Source organism: Phycodurus eques, chromosome 15 (assembly GCF_024500275.1).
Source record: "Phycodurus eques isolate BA_2022a chromosome 15, UOR_Pequ_1.1, whole genome shotgun sequence".
NCBI classification, from domain to species: domain Eukaryota; kingdom Metazoa; phylum Chordata; class Actinopteri; order Syngnathiformes; family Syngnathidae; genus Phycodurus; species Phycodurus eques.
The window spans coordinates 22,207,082-22,226,026 of record NC_084539.1 but is presented as its reverse complement, the minus strand read 5'-3'; the positions used below and the strand labels follow the sequence as shown (position 1 = coordinate 22,226,026).

General features: G+C 41.7%; 1 protein-coding gene across 5 annotated transcripts; it reads right to left on the bottom strand.

Moving 5' to 3' along the window:
* Positions 1-2,371: 2,371 nt before the first annotated feature.
* Positions 2,372-18,208, bottom strand: usp20 (ubiquitin specific peptidase 20). Of its 5 annotated transcripts, none has more exons than XM_061698154.1 (25): positions 18,037-18,208; positions 17,690-17,780; positions 16,735-16,788; positions 16,260-16,322; positions 15,555-15,710; positions 15,373-15,484; positions 14,875-14,944; positions 14,481-14,594; positions 14,193-14,271; positions 13,297-13,753; positions 13,038-13,208; positions 12,319-12,431; positions 11,974-12,170; positions 10,451-10,545; positions 10,323-10,356; positions 10,187-10,232; positions 9,000-9,180; positions 8,777-8,903; positions 7,474-7,643; positions 6,728-6,809; positions 6,236-6,344; positions 6,030-6,132; positions 5,181-5,249; positions 4,934-5,102; positions 2,372-3,830 (listed from the first exon to the last, which is right to left on the bottom strand). In XM_061698154.1, exons 2-24 carry the CDS (start codon positions 17,765-17,767, stop codon positions 4,945-4,947), a joined length of 2,838 nt encoding a protein of 945 aa, XP_061554138.1. In that variant the 5' UTR covers positions 17,768-17,780; positions 18,037-18,208; the 3' UTR covers positions 2,372-3,830; positions 4,934-4,944. The 5 variants fall into 5 exon arrangements, with proteins under 5 accessions (XP_061554138.1, XP_061554140.1, XP_061554139.1 ...); XM_061698156.1 differs by having other exon boundaries at positions 11,974-12,146; XM_061698155.1 differs by having other exon boundaries at positions 13,059-13,208.
* Positions 18,209-18,945: the final 737 nt, after the last annotated feature.

Genomic DNA, 18,945 nt, shown 5'->3' with positions numbered 1-18,945 from the left:
AACAAAACTAGTAGCCTCTCCTGGGTTCAAGCAATAACAAATGAGTTTTAGTGCTCACTGCAGCCAAATTTGTCTTTGACGTTTACAAAACATGCACGTTCGGGACGTTGAAGACTTGAAAAAGTGTTTCCATATTTGTGAAAAAACATACGTCGTGTTTGCTGCAGACTCAAAATGGTCTTTGATGTTGGCAAAAACGTCTTGACGACTTGTTTCTTCTTTCCGAAAAGTAAAAAAAAAAACAACGGTGCGGTCGGCTCACTGACGGCAAAATTGTCTTTGAGGTTTCCAAAACCACGCGTTTGAAGTTTTACAAAGACTCGAAAATGTTGTGATCTTTCTGAAAGGCAGACCAGATAAGCCTTAGGCCCCCCAAAAACCATGCTAGTCTGAGAGAGCGGCTAAATTCTCTTTGAGGTGTCTGAAAACATTTTGTTAGGTGGATCTAAGGCGACATCGTCTTTGCTGTTTGCAAAACCACGTACGTTATGTTTTCCAAACATTCAAAAATTCTATTCGATGTTTACAAAAACACGGTAGGTGCGTTCAAGGCTCAAAACTGTCTTTGATCTTACCTCCCCAAAAAATATGAAATAGTTTTTCATTTTACAAAAAAAAATATTGATGGTTTCATTGAAGGCTAAATTTTCTTTGCTGTTTGCAAAACCACGTAACGTCAACTTTTCCGAAGACTACATTCTCTTTAATCATTCCCAAAACACATCCCAGTCTGTCATGTTACAAAACAATATAATGATAGGTTCATTGAAGATCTAGTAAAACATTGCCTTTGACGTTTACAAAAATGTGTGTCACGAGTTGAAGAGTCAAACAGAATTTGCTAGGTTTCCTCGAAATGGTCTTGTTTGTGAACTTTTTTTGTGTTAAGTAAAAAAAAACATTTTTCAAAAAATGTATGCTTACAAAAATAAGTGTTTTCCACAATCCGGTACATTTATTGCCAACTTGAAATCGAGTCGCCAGTGTGTCAGTCCTGCGACTGAAATCGAGCCGAGACACTCAGACCGTGTTCACCCCGTGACTCACGTTGACTTTCTCCAACAAACCTTCTGCGGTCACGATGGCAAAATATGACGAGTACAGGCAAAATACGGGCTTCCGTGGTTGAACTTTGCTTGCAACACCTGCAAACTTTCCACTCAAATTCCAAAGTATTATTACTCATGAAACCATCACGCAAATGATTTAAGACCACTGTCGTCTCCCTTGCTGGATTTCCTTATTTACTAAGTTAGTAAGTACATCTGATTTATATAGCGCTTTTCACAGAGAGGACTCACAAAGTGCTACACGTAGTTATAGAATACTGTCATGTCATACATAACTACATTTGTTTACATTTAAAAATACATTTAAATAATTAAAAAACGGTTGTAGTGGTAATAGTACAAAGAAAATTGTGGCCAGGGATCGCATTGATTTGTCGCAATTATAATAAAATATGTTATATATCTACAATCATTTCCGGCAAATTCCAAAAATATATTACAATATAATTATAACAACAACAAAAATACTGCAGTGATATGATATATTGTTATTGTAATAAAATATTACAAAAACTCTTATTGCATTATATTAGAAAGATATTGTTGCTATTCCACAACAAATGTGAATATGCATGTTTTACATGTTAAACATGCATATCCACATTTGTATACCTGTAAGCAAGTATTTATTTGAGGTCCGGTGCTGATTTCTTTCAAATGTAAAACAAGAATGTGTCAATTCCAGTCGAAGATACACTATCTCAAACATTTATTACGCCAAATTGCAAAACATTTGTTGTTTTTTTAACTCTCTCATTTATGACGCTAAATTGCAACGCATTCGTAGTTTTTCTACAGGGAGAAGAACTAGGCGGATTTATTTGTCCAAATTAAAATAATGGTAATTATTATACATTTAAAATAATATCTCACAAACAGTGACAATCAAATCAATACATGAACAATATAATTATTACAACAAATACTCATGTAAATTTGTATTATTATAAAAATATTACTGTAGAATATATTGTATTATGCAATGATTGTATTGTCGGTGTCCAACAAAAAAAACAGTCTCCATATTTTTTATTTGAAAAATAACCCAAAATTTAGCCCCGCCATGTTTATACAAAAAAAAATAAAGGGAAAAAAGAACAGGCGTTGATTTGAGCGCCGGTGCTCATTTCTTTCAAATGGACAAAATAAATGTGTTAATTGCAGTGGAGGCTTGTAATATTTGAGGAAATGGTGCAACTGTCTCAAAATGTTATTACAATAAATTGCAACAAATCTTTTCCTCGACTGCGACCGGGCGTCAAAATAAACTCCAAATAATGATGACAAGGAGGAGACGTCATTAAATACCACATTTAATAATTTAACCAAGTCATTAGTACATCATGTGTACACACATTAAGAAACGAGGACTGTTGGAACGAGGCCAACCGCTGTTTTGTTGGTTTCAAACCATCGCTAGTACCACGAACACTGTCATGAAATGATTCGGGGGAAAAAATAAATCATAAGTCACGGCATGCTACGCGCTGAAACACGGGCAAAAACACACACGAGCAGATTTGAAAATGACTGCACTGCACTGTACTGCTCAAGTACTTTCCTCCGTGACTGGCACAGACTAAACACAGCACAATTCACCTCTTATCGATGTACAGCATTGCACCGCTTTGTCGCCCGTTTGTAAGACATCGCCGGGCAGCACTGAGCTCTACTGGAAGAGATGCAGCGTAATTAAGAGCAGGAAGAAGAGGCAGAGAAGGTCCCCTACTAAGCTCCAGTAATTGTCCATGTGCCCACAAAGCAGAATTAGAATTACCGTAACATCTACGCTAACTTATGCAAGCTTGTCTGTGGCGTTTCGCATTATATGTTAGCATTAAGTTAGCTGACTTTCGTTAGATGAAATAACATGATTTGGTTGAACACTTCGGTTTATGTATGAAAATGTTACATTTTCTTTTGTTGTGTGCTGTGTTTGTATGTGTTGCTGCTCCATGTTGTTTGAAGAGTTATAATTACTGTAACATCTATGCTAATTACCGTAAGCCTGTCTATGCTGTTTTGCATTATATGTTAGCATTAGGCTAGCCTAAAAAACAACAGCTTCTGTCTAATCTGAAAAACACAAGTAAGGTCTATTTTTTCATTTGTTATCATGAGTTAATTTAGCTTTTTTTGGGGGGGGTTATGTATTGCTTGGTTCATGCGGAACATGTCGGTTCAGTCCTGATCATCCTGTCGGAATTTAGCTTGCGGCAAAGTTCTTTTCATCTCAGAACGAGCTCGCAAGTCAATAAAGAGGGCAACTATTTTGGGATGTTTTTTGTCAACGTTGTGCCAAGTTATCAAAAATTCATTGTGGCTTTTGCACTGAAGTTGAAGTGCATTTCAGATTTGTTACTTCTTTTTTTCTTTTTTACTTCTACATAAGTACTTTTGCCACCTCTGCTTTCATTTTCCAACTGTATAAAATGGTATTTTGTCTGTTTTTTTTGTGCACTTGCTAGACATTCCTGAGGGCTCAGACGTGTAGAGTGGAGTGCGCGCGCTTGACGGCCCGTGTTGTGGTAGCAGGTTGCTATGCCGATAACGCCCGGACAAAATGTTTCTTATTTCTGGGCGCCGTTGCCTGTGGTTTGCAGCCATGATGACATTGTGAGGATTTTATATAAAAAAAAAAAAAAAAAAGTAAAATAGATTGAGTCCCGCACGTTTACAGTCTACTCCCGGCCGAGACTCATCCTGCTGCGTCGTCCGGGTGCAAAATTCCTCAGCTGTGTGGGAGGGCGCGGGAAGGCGCTGCGGGGAGAAAATCAATCGGGAAGAGAAAAGAAGCCGGAGTTGAGGATGCGGCGAGCCACAGCTGTTTGTTTAAATGGCAGTAACGTGATTCGTGGAATGAAGACGCTCAACGTCAGCATGTGGCGTTTCGGGATGAATCGGGAAAACGCTCGCACACGCTGGCGGACTTGTTCCACGAACCGCGCTGCGTACACGCGTCACACGTGGAACAGCAAAACCTCAGTGCTTGTAACATTATAGTTCCCTCCACTTTGGTGCTTATTACTACAGCTGTGCTTGAGATGCGAGACGTCGTTTGGCCAATTTTAATTATTATTTTTTTTCGCTTTGACTTGAGAGCAAACATTTGAGATGCAAGCGCTTTATGGTTGCGGTGAAATCAATCGGAGTTCACGACAAGCTGGTGACAGAAAGTGAAGAATTCTTCAAAAATATTTGTCCCCCCACCCTTTTGTTTTACGATCACCAAACAAATGTAAATGTCAAACAAAAGACAACCCGAGTAAAAATTACCACATTTTTGTTTCGTGGAAAACAACCTTTTTTCTTCTGTGAAAAGGGTAATTTTTCTTGTTCTCCCACTGACTTGTTTTTCTAATGAAGATGAACAAGCTTCTCGTCAAAAAAACATGATATTTTTCGCAATAAAATCTTCACTTGTTCTCAGAAAAATTAAGAAATGTCTTAATAAAATAACCACTTTTTTTCCTCATAAAATAAAGACTTGATGCACATGAAATGACAACCTTTCCGTAAATAAATAAAATTTATTTATTTAAGTAAATAAAATTCAGACTTTAATCTCATAAAAATTACGAGTTAGCATTAATTATAGTTGTGTTGAATATGTTGGTGTTTAAATATACAAAGTTTAATTGGCTTTTATGTGTGAGTTTTATAGTAAACCTCAAGTGGACGTGACAAATAAGCAGCTTGACGCTTTGCTTCTTATTTGGAGAACTGCGCGAGCACGGGTCTTCTTCTTTTGCCCAAAGTGATGTTATCTGATCGTCTCCCATTTCTCGACAGCAAGAAGAGGCGCAAAGGAATACTTGCGAAAGTGTGTTTGAATAAGTCGAAGAGTGTTTTTGGATTCCGACCTCGGGCGACGTCAGAGCGCTCTGGTCTCGGCTTCGATCTTCCTCTCGCCGTGGAGTCCGTCGGGGTCGGCCGGGATCGCCGTCTGTCTCACCGCGATCTCGGGACCCCCGCCGTAAATTCCCAACAAGTACTGCCACGTCTCCTCGGAAATCTGACCGTAGTCTGCGCCTAGGGGGGACGCACGCGCTCTTCAGATAACGTTTGTGGATTTGCCGCGCGGCCGTTAGCGTGAGCGCTGAGACTGACCTTGCTTGAGCTGAACGTGGCCCGCCTTCATGACGCCAATCTTGCTGTTGTCGATGGGACCCGGATGCTCTGAGCACAAAACGGGGAAGGGGGGTTCATTTACTCAACTGCAGATGGGCGAGGCGTGCTGGAGCCAATCCCAGCCATCTCCCGGCGAGAGGCGGGGTACACCCTGTACCGGTCGCCAGCCAATCGCGGGGCAGATAGAACACAAACAAGCATTCGCACTCACATTCACACCTACGGGCAATTTAGAGTCGTCAATCACCCTACCGTGCATGTTTTTGTTTTTTCACCGTGCCAGAAGGACTTTTTACTTCTAACATTTAAAACAAAGTAAGTAGTTACCAATTCTTTTATGAAAATTATAACCTCTCTGGAAGGTTTCCACTTTTTTTTGGTAAAATAACAGTAATTAGTTAGTTTATCTTAATAGGTACAACTTTAATATCAGAAAATAATGACAGCTCAATAAAAATTCAACTTTAATTTTATTTTATGACTTTCACATTAAACCAGCTCCCCCCCCTTGTAATATTATTACTCTATTCTCAATAACATTACAAAGTCTTTCTCTATTTAAAAAAAAAAAAAAATGTTCTCGTAAAATTGGGATCTTTTTCTCAATAAAAACAAAAAAAAATTTCTCGTACAATTATGACTTCTTTGTAAAATTATCCATGTATCCCTAAAATTGAAACTTTTCCCTTGTAAAATCATAAGTTTTCAATGTAATAATATGAATATATTCTAATAAATCCTCTTTTCTCAATAAAATGACAACTGTCATGACATAAAATCCAAAGTTTCTTCACCATGTATAATAATAATCCGAGTCCATTTTGTTACCGTTGTCTTTGGCTTTGACGAAGGTCTCCCATTCGCGGAACCACTGCATGCTGATGCACAAGATGACGCTCGGCGCCTCCTCGGCCTGAAACTCTTTGTTCAGCTGCGCACGCCGGCGACACGGCGACAGTTAGGGCGTCGTTTCGCACGTCGGCGAAACCCATTCAAGATTGTGTTTTGTCGCTGTTTTTTTTTTTTTTTTTTACCTTAATGAAAGTGTCTATCTCTGTTTTCCTGCGTTTGGCGAGCGCCTCGATCTCCACCTGGCAGATGGCGCACAAGCACAGGTGGTTGACTGCAGGGCCGCCGCCGAAGCTGAACAAACAATAGAAACGCCAGCTGCAGGTCATTTCCCGCCCCCAATAAAATCAACACTAGCAACCCTTTATTGCTCAGTGAGTGTTTTTTGTCAATGTCTTTCTGTCTCAAAAGTGTTCTCTGTCAATTGACTGCCTGTTGTGGTACTAGAGATGATTCTGATTCTGACATTTTCAATAAAATGACCTCTTTTTCAGTGAAACCTTTCTCAATACAATTCTGACTTTACTCTCAGACAATTTCGCCTTTTCATGTGAATATTAAAACTAACAAACTTTCTACCAGCAAACTGCAGACTTTACTTCCCTCATATGAATGACAGCCCACTAAGAAGAGCCAGCCGATCCTCCGTCTGGAAACCGCGTTTTGAAAATGCTTACCTGTTGTAAAGGTACTCCCACACATTCTGCGGCACGATAACGACCAGGTCGTCGATGTGGTTGTATTTATTTGGAGGGATGCCTGGAAAAAGACAAACAGACATTCAATATTTTCAGGTAGCAGTGAAAATATTTAAAAAAAACAACCACCGCTTAGCTAGATGGAGTGCACGTGTACAGTAACAAATATATTGATCAATGAATACCTCCCAAAATTGAACATAATTGTCGCTCTTGTTTTCATGCAGCTCCTGTTACAACATTTCTTCGATGAATTGCACGCTTTTCAACACTCCACTTGGTGAGAGCACCACATGAGTGCGGGTGCGCTGCCTAGTGGTGAATTTGCGACCTCCCAATTTCATCATCCCTTGCATCCATTGTCTACATCGCCGATCGCAGCCAACGGCGGGACTAAACCCGCAAGTGGTCGTCAGTCACGTGTTCCAAAAAAATTAAAGAAAAATCTTACTTTGTTTATTCCATTTTTTTTAAATCAGGACTATTCTTGTGTAATAGTGACTCTCGTGAATCTACAACTATTCATTTTTAAATGACTATTTTAATAAAATTATTTTAAAACAACAACCCCCCCCCCACAGTAAAAACCAATGAAATGTAAAACAGTAGAACTATGACTTGGTTCTCAGTATAATTTGTTTCTCCTTATACTCGTGCAAGTACAAGATAATATTGACTGTCTCGTCATATAGTGAGCGCCAAGGAGCGATGTTGTCCGAGCGCACCTCCGTGGTGACAAAGGAACGTGTGGTTGGCGATGGGGCCCGGTTCTGCGAAGGTGTTGAACTTGTTGAGCCACTCTCGCGAGATGTAAAACTGCAGCAGGCTGGGCTCCTTGCCGCTGGCCAGAGCCACCACCTTCTGCCGCTCCCTCACAGACTCCTCGCTGCTTTTCCTGCACCGCAGCGACGCAATCATTCAAGAGAGTGTGCGGTCAACGTCGCAGATTTTCAAGCCATCGTTTTTTTTGTTGTTTTTTTTTTAAGTCGGAATTTTGGAGTTGCGTGCCTTCATCGTAGTACCACGTTGTGCCGCAACATGCCAGGCAGCTCTGAGCTCTACAGGAAGGCGTGCAGCGGAGTTAAGAGCAAGGAGAAGAGGCAGTGAAGGTCCCCAGCTACAAAAACAAAGCAGGGAGAATATATGCCTGTGCGTAAACTCTATTTGCATGTATTGCTGCTCCAGGTGTGTTACAGTAGGTTTTAAAAAGGTTTAAAATTACCGGAACATTTATCCAATTTCTGTTAGCCCGTCTATGGGGTTTCGCATTATATGTTCGCATTAAGTTGGCAGACTATGATTTGGTTGAACATTTTGGCGTTCGAATATACACTAAGTTTGTAACTTTTTTACGTTTTTTTATTTGAGAGTAAACTTCAAATGAGAGGGACAAACAAACAGCTAGAAGCAAGCACACTGAGTCTCTTATTTGGAGAATTGTGCGAGCAAAAACATTTAAACAAATGCAAAAAAAATATTTACGAAAGTGCTTTAATACGTTTAAGTGTGTTTTAATAACTTTAAATGTGTTCAGAGCATGTGGCAGAGGTAAAACTATTTTAAAAATGATGTATAAGGTCTTTGTAGCCTGCGGATTTTCACCTGGTTGGAAATTCCTTCCCTAAAGGGGGTTCCTGTATGTTCAAACACCAAAATTCTCAAACAAACCATATAATATCGTCGACTTAAAGTCTCCTAGCTCAGTGCTAACATATAATGTGAAGATGGGTTAATGAAAACTAGCACAGATGCTACGCTAATGATAAACCTTCAAAACAATTGCTCCTTTAACACACAACTATTACTGGAGCTCAGTTGGAGACCTTCTCTGCTTCTTCTTCTTGCTCCTAATTACACCACGTCTTCCAGTAGAGATCAGTACTGCGCCGCATATTGCGCAACATGTTACTCCACTGAAGGTGCGCAACTCGAAATTTAGACTTGCCTGTAAGCTGTAAAAAGCCGCAACAGAACAATCGTTTAAAAATCTGCCCTGTAGCGTGGCGTGCGAACAATTCCGAAGCTTACCTGTAGAAGAGCACATAGGCTTCTGCGTTCTGCACAACCGTCTCGTGGACCTCAGTCACGTACTGGTCATCAAATTCGTACCACTGACCGTTGATCACGTTCTGACAATACGCAATGTAGTGCCCACCTGCGAGGAGAAGAAGACCATACAGGTTTTTTTTTTTTTTAAATTTAATTTCATAAGCACGTACAAACTTCTTCTGCACGTTCTTGTCGGTCGTACTTCCAGCGGTGCCGTGGTGACAGATGACGGAGAGCAGATCGTACGTGGTGACTTGGGACGGGCTGTCTTTGGCCAGGAAAGGTCGCATGTCCAGGCCCTCCAGCGGGAAGGAGACGTGGTTGCTGATCTTGAACGAGTACATCACCTCGTGCCGGAAGCGCTTCAGGTGGATGCACAGAATCTGCAAAGCCAAACCTTCAAAGTGCTACATCAGGAAAAAAACAGCAGCTGACAGCCAGCCGCTAACCTGAGCTCACAACGCCAGCACTACACGACAAGTGCGACAATTCATGCATTCATCAACTTTATCAAATTTATCGACAACTATGTTGATAACTGATGAATCGTTTCGAGCCATTGTTTAATTTAAAATTGTCCGAATCCTCTGATTTCAGCCTCTTAAAAGTAAATATTCGGATTCCTCTAGTCCTCCATGGAAGCAGATTGATTACTTTATATCAATCTGGTCGTCCTTCACATGAATCTCTATGTAAGAGTACAAAATCACTCCATCTCGTGTGACATTGCCTAATTCTTGTTTATTTGTTTTTTGATTAAAAAAACAATAATCAGAAAACAATAATTTTGCATCAACTTGGATGCAAAATAATTTTGGATCCGATTTTCCGTTGGAACAATCGATAGAATATTCGACTCTCCAAGTATTCGACAGTGGCAACGCTACACTCCCATTTGCTGACTCCCACGTCACTCATGAGGCAAGGCCCCGCCCTCTAAAGCCACACACACTCAAAGTCACAGATATTATAGTGTGAAACATGAGGATGGTGACCCCAAGTGGACAGCAATAACACCTGCACGTTGTTTATTGATTTAAAACCAATTTTTATCCAATTAATCGATGGGATAATCGGTAGAATAATCAATAAAAAAAATATTGATACACGGCGAGTAGTGGCTGCTTTTACAACAGTTCTGCTTTTTAAAAGACTAGTATACACTACTCACAAGAAAATGATATAAATGCCATTACATAATGACAAATAAATGAAATTGTTTCAACCTAAAAAAAAGATTACGAACTAAACAAACTAATCAAGCAATAAAAATTTCAAATGATCAAATGAAACATTCTATTTTATATACACGTGCAGATGGATGTTTTAAATCGCACGTTGTTGGCGTCAAAATAACCTGGAAAAAACACTGTCAGAATAAAACAATACCTCTGGAAGTCGGAGCACTTTGCAATATTTCACACCATTTCTCAACCTGCGGAAATGCCCCAAAAAAACACGGAATATGAGTTCGGGGGAAATCCATGCACCAATGGATGTTTTTTGTATTACTTCACATACTCACTTCTTACATCTCTCACAGCTGTACATGTTGTCGCCTGCCAAAAGAAAAAAGACAGCAGACATTGATTCGGGTCAATCGTTTTCATATTTTCCTCGACAGATTTTCCAGTGTTACAAATGCGAAAGAACCTTTGAGCTCATCGGCGGCAAAGAAGGCAGCCAGGCAGTCCTCCAAGGTCACCATGGGCCCCCAGAACCAGCTGGGTATACACGAGACCACGAACCTAATCCCAAACCAACGGCCAATGTTTCAACATTTGTCATCCATTATTGACATATAGTGAACCCCCGCTGTATCGGGGTATTTTTAAGCAATCGCTGGGTTTTCTCCGGGTACTCCGGTTTCCCCCCACATCCCAAAAACATGCATGGTAGGTTGCTTGGAGACTCTAAATTGCCCCTAGGTGTGAATGTGAGTGCGAATGGTTGCTTGTTTAAATGTGCCCTGCAGTTGGCCGGCGACCGGTTCAGGGTGTACCCCGCCTCTCGCCCGAAGGTAGCTGGGTTAGGCTCCAGCACGCTCGCGACCCTCGTGAGGAGAAGCGGTACAGAAAAATGGACGGATGCCATTGGACCCCCGCATATTTGCGCTTCGAAATTTGCGGATTCAACGATGAACAGATTTTTTTTCCCATTTTTGTTTGCATTTATATATATATTTTTTTTCCAATCCTTATTTTTTGTTTAGCTTTTTTCTCTTGCTTTTTTTTGGGGGAGGGAACCAACATCAAAAACGCTTTTTGCTGCTTTGTTCATTATCCGTTATTCAAGAATTTTTGGGTTATGAAAACAAACAACCCAGAAAACAGAAAACAAAAGGTGATTTATTTTTTTTCAATGCGATGATAACGGGCATCAATTTTCCGCTGATTTTCGCTATTTGCGGTCCAGCTGCCGGGCACCACTGAGGTCTGGATGCCGTGCAATTACCAGCAAGATGAAGATGCAGATAAGGTCCCCTACTAAGCTGCAGTAATAGCCGTTCTTCCTACAGAGCAGCGAGAATATGAGCCTGTGAGTATTTTTGCATGCTCTGTTTGCATGCGTTGTTGCCCTGTGTTTGTTCTTTGTAATTACTGTAACATGGATGCTAATTTCCGTCAGCCCGTCAATGGCATTTCCCATTATAGGTTAGCGTTAACATAGCAGACGTTTGTTAAAAGGGGACTATGTGGTTTGGTTGAAAATTCTGGTGTTTAAAAGTACATTAAAATTCGCTTTTGTGGAATTCACTGTTTGTCTGTGTTGCTGCACCCGTAGGTTTCAAAGGTTTAGAATTATCGTAACAACAAAATCACGTGGTGTGGTTGAACATTTGGGTGTTTAAATATACAATCTTTAATTCTCTTTTGTTTTATGTGTCATTCTTAAAGAAATCTTCAACGAGGAATGACAAAAACAGCTTGAAGCAAGCACGCGTTGCCTCATATTTGAAGAACATGATCGATTGATTTCCATTCCTCAAAGTGATGTTGTACGATACGAGCGTGGGAGCAGGCGCGAAGGAATACTTTCAAAATTGTGTTTTAATACGTTTAATCGTGTTTAAAGCTGGTGGGAGGGGTAAAACCTGAAAGAAAAAAGGTTGGAACGTATCCCCCCGCGATCAAGTGGGGTTCACTGTAATTGGATCGTGTCTGCGTCTGACCGACCGGCGTATGGAGTCCATGATGAAGGAGATCCAGCCCTGGGAGCCGTACGTGTCGGGACACACGTTGGTCTTGACAGGAAGGTTCTGGTGGATGGACAAATGGAGCTTGGCCAAGTCTTCTTTCCCGGGAATAGGCAAAGACAAGTCTTGGAAGGTCTCCACTGTGGTAGACACCTGCGGTACAGTCACACTATTGTGCTGCAATAATGGAGATTTTGGAAAAATAACATCACATACATAATGATCAATGGAAGGAACGCTTCAAATCTGCGGTCCCATTTAGTCTCTTGTCTCACTCACAGATGGGCTCCGGATTCACATGCACAGTGTCTGCGGGTGAACTCACCCTGTCGCAAGTCAGACACTGCACCAGGCTGAGGATGGAGCCGTCAAAGATGTCGGAGATGACGCTGCGATAGTGCGACTGCTTCTTCTTCCTGGAGCTCAGCAGCAACTGAGCTGGAAAAAAAAACACACACACACAAGACAAAGCACATGACACGAGAGTGATGAACAGGTGCTCAGTAATACTCTGAAAAGCGTTTGTCTTTTTTTTTTAAATGAATGCAGAGGTTATATTGATTTCTATGTATTAATTGTTAATTGTTAGTGCCATCTATTTTGGTTTGTCAGAGACTTCTGTCACCAATCTAATGTGAAACCTCGTGACTTTAACTCCCATTTGACCCATCAAATGGGAGCCCGGCAGTCACATGACCGTACACTACGTCCCTGCGGCCTCACACGGAAGCACCGTTTTCAAAGTGACCCATTTAGGTGAAACGCGGCAGAAATCCATGCTAAACGTACAGCTCACCTGCGAGCCTAGAGAGGATAAGCAGTCTGGAATCTGGATCGGCGGACTATGAAAAAGATCAGCTATGTCATGTGCTGGCATCTGTGTCTGCCTAAAAAAAGGCTTCAGCCTACAAGAACTCCACTTTGAACTCCGTTCAACCAGCCACAGAAAAAGACAATATGAGCAACGCTGCTTTACAAATGGCTGGCAATCTCAGGCTGGTGATTAAAATATTTGCCGTTTCGCGTGTGTAAACGGGGCATCACCGTAAATAGGAGAGCGTGCACCTTTCTTGAAAGGGTACGAGGACCCCGCAGAGCGCAGCGGGCTGGAGCGAGGCGGAGTGGAGGAGAGCTTGGCGTGAAGCTCCTGGAGGTTCCTCACAGGACTGCAGGGGGTGGATTGCGGGCAGGCCGTCGCCACTTCGTTGTCCGGCTCTGCTTGAACAGAGAATTGACTTCAAACATTATGAATCAAAAATAAAAAACCTCATCCTCAACTGAGTGGTCTTCCGAAGCTTCTCACGTGAGATGCTGTTTCCTTCCTGTCCTTGGTTGTTCTCTCGGTGTTGGGCGTCCGTATCCTGCCCCGCGTCCTCCTCTTCGTCGGCTCTCTCGGGAACGGCCGTGTCCACGTCGGCGTCCTCGTCCATGTCCTGCGAGGGCCCGCGAAGGGGCGAGCCGGACACCCGCCTGTCCTTCAGCCTCTCCTTCTCCGAGATCCCCCCGCCCAAGGGGCCGTCCCCCGCCGTGCCGACGCCGTCGCGCTCGTCCTGCGCGAGCGTCTCGCCGCTGCAGTTCCCCGCCTCGCCGCGGTCGCTGTTGGAACCCGACTCGCAGGAGAGGAAGTCTTCCTCGGCGGGCGAGCGCTCGCCGTCAAGCCTCTCCTCGCCGTCGCTGCTTTCGCCGCCGCACTCGGTCAGCGGCTCTTTCAGCTCCTCGTGGAGCTGGTCCATCAGGCAGCGCAGGAACTCCTGGGTGTCCTTTGGGACAGCCACAATTCATTCATTTACTATAAAACTGTCATATAAAATATGAGAATTAAACAATGTACATTTAAAGACCAAAATGTTCAACCAAAAATGCTAATGCTAACATATAATATGAAACGCCATAGACGGGCACAAACGGCAAATTAGCGCCGATGTTACGGAAATCCAAAATCTTCAAACAACTGTTACTTTAACACACACGGAGCAGCAACACATACATGCAGCGCATACAACAAAAGAGAATGAACACTGCATAGTCCAACACCCAAAAAATATATTTGCTGACAGCAGCCAGTAGATGTTTCCATCATTTAAATAAATGGGAGCGAGGTTGAAGAAAGTCTCGGCCAAACGAATGTTGTGCATCATTTCATTTTTTTGCGTTGCGTGATGTGAGGTGTAGCTAGTTACCTGTTGCACTCGTGCCTACCTGCTGAGCATAACCACGAAACATGGGGTTCAGCAGCTTGATGCCGTGGGACAGACTGGTCGGGACGACATAGCTGGGCCTGGAACAAACCGGCAGCCCGCTTCATATACTGTAAGCGGTTGTCCAAATGTATTTCTAGAATCATCTATTTTAGACAATATTTGTGGGGGACAGAGACCGAGCTAAGCCTTGAACAGCGAAAATTGCTATTATTCAAGTTAATAAAGATGTACCTGTCCTGTACATTACATGCTGCTAAATAAATCACTCATCTTTATCGTTACTTACCGTTTTTTATGCCAGAGTTCTGAGATGAGTTTCTGGTAGCTCTTGCAGAGAGCCGGCTTCTTGTCGGTGCGGACCAGCCCGGCACAGTCCAGGAAGTACTGAGTGAGAGGAGGACTGCTCGGAAACAACAGGAATTTTTTTTAATTATATAAAATGAAATCTCCACGGCGATCGGCTGAAAAGAAGTGACTCATTTTCATTGGCTATCAAAAAGCGAAATACGGAGGGAGAAATGGAAATATGCATCCATTATCTCGCATTGTTCACATTTTTTTGTGCTAGATTAAAAAGAAGCAAAGAGCACAAAAGTGAGTCGCTTTAGTGTTTTCATTTTAAATTTTCAATTGCAAATGGAGAGATCAAATGATCCACCAATTGGCTGAAAGCAACTCACCAGTTGGACAGAGCTTGAAGAGCTGCGTTCATGTAGCACGAGTTGCCAATGTTTTTCATTCCCGTTAAACCTACAAAACGACAGGGGAGCAGCTCATGTTGCCATGACGATGGCGCAGATTAGAGGACGTACCGCTGTATGGAAAGCCCTTTGAGCGTTGATTCAATAGCCATGATATCCAGCTTAAGGGACATGCACTATTACACTTTTGGCCTGCTAGTACAACCTTAAAATGAATTTCAAGGATATTGAAGAAGATGATAACCTTTATTAGACCCACCATGGGGAAATTTGCAATGAATTAATGTTCAAACACGTTCAATATCTTGATGTCGCATAAATGCTCAAATGATTTTCCATCAAGCCATTTGGGAGTTGATTTAATATCCTACTAGTGCGCTGTATTGTATTACTAGTGAGGACACAAGACATACAGGTGCATGGACTTTCAGGTAGATATCAAGGATATGGAATAAAAGCTCAAACGATTTGCCTTACCTCTGGGTTTAAGCTCGTCCTCCTCGGATTCGGAGCCCTCCTCTTCCCCCATGGCGATCGGCACCGCTTTTAGCGGGTGACCGAGCGGCGGCGGCGGCGGCGCGGCCGCTTCCTGGGGGAAAACAAAACGTGGTTTGTGTCATTCCTGCAGATCACGAGAGAGAGAGACTGTCGAGTCGCACCTGCTCCGAGGCTACGCAGTGGTGGTGGTGGGGGAGGGCGGCGGGTGCCAGGGAAGGCGCCAAGGCGGGCCTGCGCTCCAGAAACACCTCCCGCTCGCACACGTAGCACCAGATCCTGAACGTGGTCAAGTTCACTGTCAGGTTGTGCTTCTTGGCCTGGATGAAAGGAAAAGTATCTTCTAGAAATGGAGCCCCCAAACTTCACTTCGAAAAATCACAGTCAGATCTTCAGAACAAGCTGACAATCTTGAGTTCCTAAAACTCAACCTCTGAAACAGTTCATTTATTTGCACGTTTACTGGATAAATGCTAGGCAAACTTAAATGTCACTTGAAGCACTGTGTTGTATTTATTTCAATTCTTTGCAGTTTACGCCATTCCTTTAAAAGTGGTTGTACTACCAGGCATTCTCAATTGGATTTATTTGGACACTGGATATGTGTGTTTTATTTATTTTTTTTCAAAATCAAAATCTGTGGTCTCTCATTAGTTGCTGTTTTTCTGTTCAGACCCAAGCAACATAAAAGTATTGCTTTGCGTCATCTATAGGGATACATTATTATTAGAAACCTTTTTCTATTTCTTTTTCTCTCCTTTCAGCCTCTTTCTCACAGAAAACCCACAAAATTGCTGCAAACAGAAGACCTAGCACGGATACAAGTACGCCTCTGCCTTTTACACAGAAGCCGTCGACCGTTATCTCACCTGAGCATGCAGCGTGCTGTGATCGGAGTACGACTCTCCACAGCCTACATATGGGCAGTCATTCTACGGAAAGAGAGAGAAAAAAAAAAAAGAGTGAGCTGCTATTGATCGATTTGCAAACAAAGTAATTTGATTTGAATCTTTTCGGGATGTGCCGTTTTAATAAGTTCAAGTGCTTAAAAGCATGTACCAGACAAACTATTACAAAATGTCTTTTTCTTTTGTAATGGTCTCTCTATTTCGCAGATTTTCACCTGTCTTGGATGGGTCTGGAATTAATTCCACGTGATAAACTGGGCTTCATTGTATACGCTTTTGGCAACATTGTTGTTTGTTGATGTGCCGTGACATTTTTCAAATGTAAAATATGTGCCTTGACTCAATCAAGGTTGCGAAACCCTGCTCCAATGATAATTTGTCCCGGATCCTCTTGAGTCACTCACTCTTTAAAACAGGCAGAAAATATTCAAAGTACCTCAAGACAAGCCCACAGGTTCGCCCCCCCGACGGCACATGATTGACAGGTTCCCTGTAAGAAAAAACAAAAAAGCAATTTTACAGCACACGAATGATATTTACATACCGTAATTGTTCTGTACAGTGGTGGGAAGTAATATGTTGTTGCTGTACTTCAGTAGATTTTTCAGATAGCCGTACTTCCATCCATCCATCCATTATCTGAGGCGCTTATCCTCGCAAGGGTCGCGGGAGCACTGGAGCCTTAGCCGTACCTTACGTGAGCATTTATTTTTCCGATCACGTTCCACTTCTACTCCCTACATTTGAAAACCAGATATATGTACTTATATAGGCTTGTTACCTTTTTAAACTCCGCGGATGAATACACAACGTTTAAGTTTAAAAATATATATATAAAAATAAAAACATTTTAAAAAGACGCAACTAGAGTGAGTTTACACAGGATGCTCTTCCTACCCGCTCATTTTTTCTCCAGGCTTGGGACATTGGCCAGGAATCAAATGCATCTGCACAAAAGGCAGCAGCATGTACCGCTACACCACTAGTGCTACAAAATGTACAGCTAATGTGTGCAGAGACAATTTGCTACTGTGCTAAGAAACCAAAATGGGTATTGTATCTATGGAAAAATTGACAGCAAAAATGCATTTTTACTTTTTACCTTTATTGTACTTAAGTATATTTCAGCATGTATTTTTATTTTTACTTAAGTAAAGGAGTTAAATCAAAACATTTTTTTTTTTTTACACAAATACATTAGTCCCGAAGAGCTGCTGTAGACCACAACTCACGCCCCGATGCTCACGCAAAGACGAGCAGGCCAAATCTATCTATCCATTTATATATCTATCTATCTATGAAAACAGAGTGTGCCACCTCTGCTCCTGTTTGCTGATTTCCATGAAAATGACGTCCATCTAATGGATGGCAAGGGAATGACGACGACCCACCTTGGATTTGTGAAGGAGGTCGTCTTTGGTCACCTCCCCGATAGAGTCCAGGTGGGGACAAAGGTCTTGTTCGGCCATATTTGGAGTTCAGCTGAAAAACAACAAGGCAGATGACAAGGCTACCGCTAGCTTTCAACGATGACGAGCAACAAAAAACAAACACGGTTTATGCAGTCTTAATTCTGGAATAACGACGATTTAGCCTCCGCTAATGTGAACAAAGACAAAGGGGAAAAAAGAAGACGAGGCCTTCCAGGAGTGAAAGGATGGCTCCAGGAAGAAGACGATGCCAGTACAGTCTGCTAAAACACCGGCCACCGCCATGACCGTTGTAAATTCATATTTACCGTGACGTGAGAGAGCTGTCACGGGGAGAATAGCTTCATAATGCCCGGAAACAAACCGCCGTGGGTAAGGACGAGGCGGCGAGGGGGTGAGTGAAATGACGAGACAACAATTCCCTCCGACCGTCCCCAAAACAACTCACTCCCACCAGCCCTCCTGTCAGCCACTGCACGTGACGTCACGTCGCAGGGCTGGGGGAGGGGCTAATTCCGTGACGCAAACCACGTGATTACGAAATAGAAAAAATCAACTCACCTTTCAAATGTAATGACATTAAACAAAAATACAATGCACATATATATATATATATATATATATATATATATATATATATATATAATAAAATTTAATTTTGCCACAGATTAAATTACTACGGTTTTTGTTTTCCAATCCAAACAAGGATTTTATAAACATTTTGTATTTTGTATATAAAGTGGACCCTGCATACTCATGCTTCAGCACCCACGAATTAACCGAATCGAGTATTTATTTTCAAAAATGTTTTCCTGATTTTCCAATTTCTTTTTTATGCATCCATCCATCTATTTTCTTCTGCTTATCGGGTCGGGTCGTGGGGACATGCACCTTATCTGCGTCTTTATTTTGTCATTTCTTTTCTTTTTTTCTTACAAGAATCACCGTTTTGTCTTATCGTATGTAATTTTCAATGTTAAATAAAGTATTAAAAATACGTAAAAAAAATATTTTTTTGTAAAACTTTTGTATTTTAATAGCTACTTGACTTCACATAGACATGTGATTAAAAATAGTATAAAATACTATTATTATTATTGTATTAATTTTAATACATTCAAAATGTAAATAAATATATTAATTGATGCTACGGCTAAAATGGCCTCTTTTATTTAATAGAAGATAACGCAGATCTCAGATCTGCTGTTAACCTTTTT

Coding starts and splice junctions, on each gene's coding strand:
- usp20 (XM_061698154.1), bottom strand. CDS start 17,767: ATGGCCGAACAAGACCTTTGTCCCCACCTGGACTCTATCGGGGAGGTG. Junction 14,945..15,372: donor GGACGAGCTTAAACCCAGAG/GTAAGGCAAATC, acceptor GTCGTTTTGTAG/GTTTAACGGGAATGAAAAAC. Junction 5,103..5,180: donor CCACGTTCAGCTCAAGCAAG/GTCAGTCTCAGC, acceptor CGTCCCCCCTAG/GCGCAGACTACGGTCAGATT.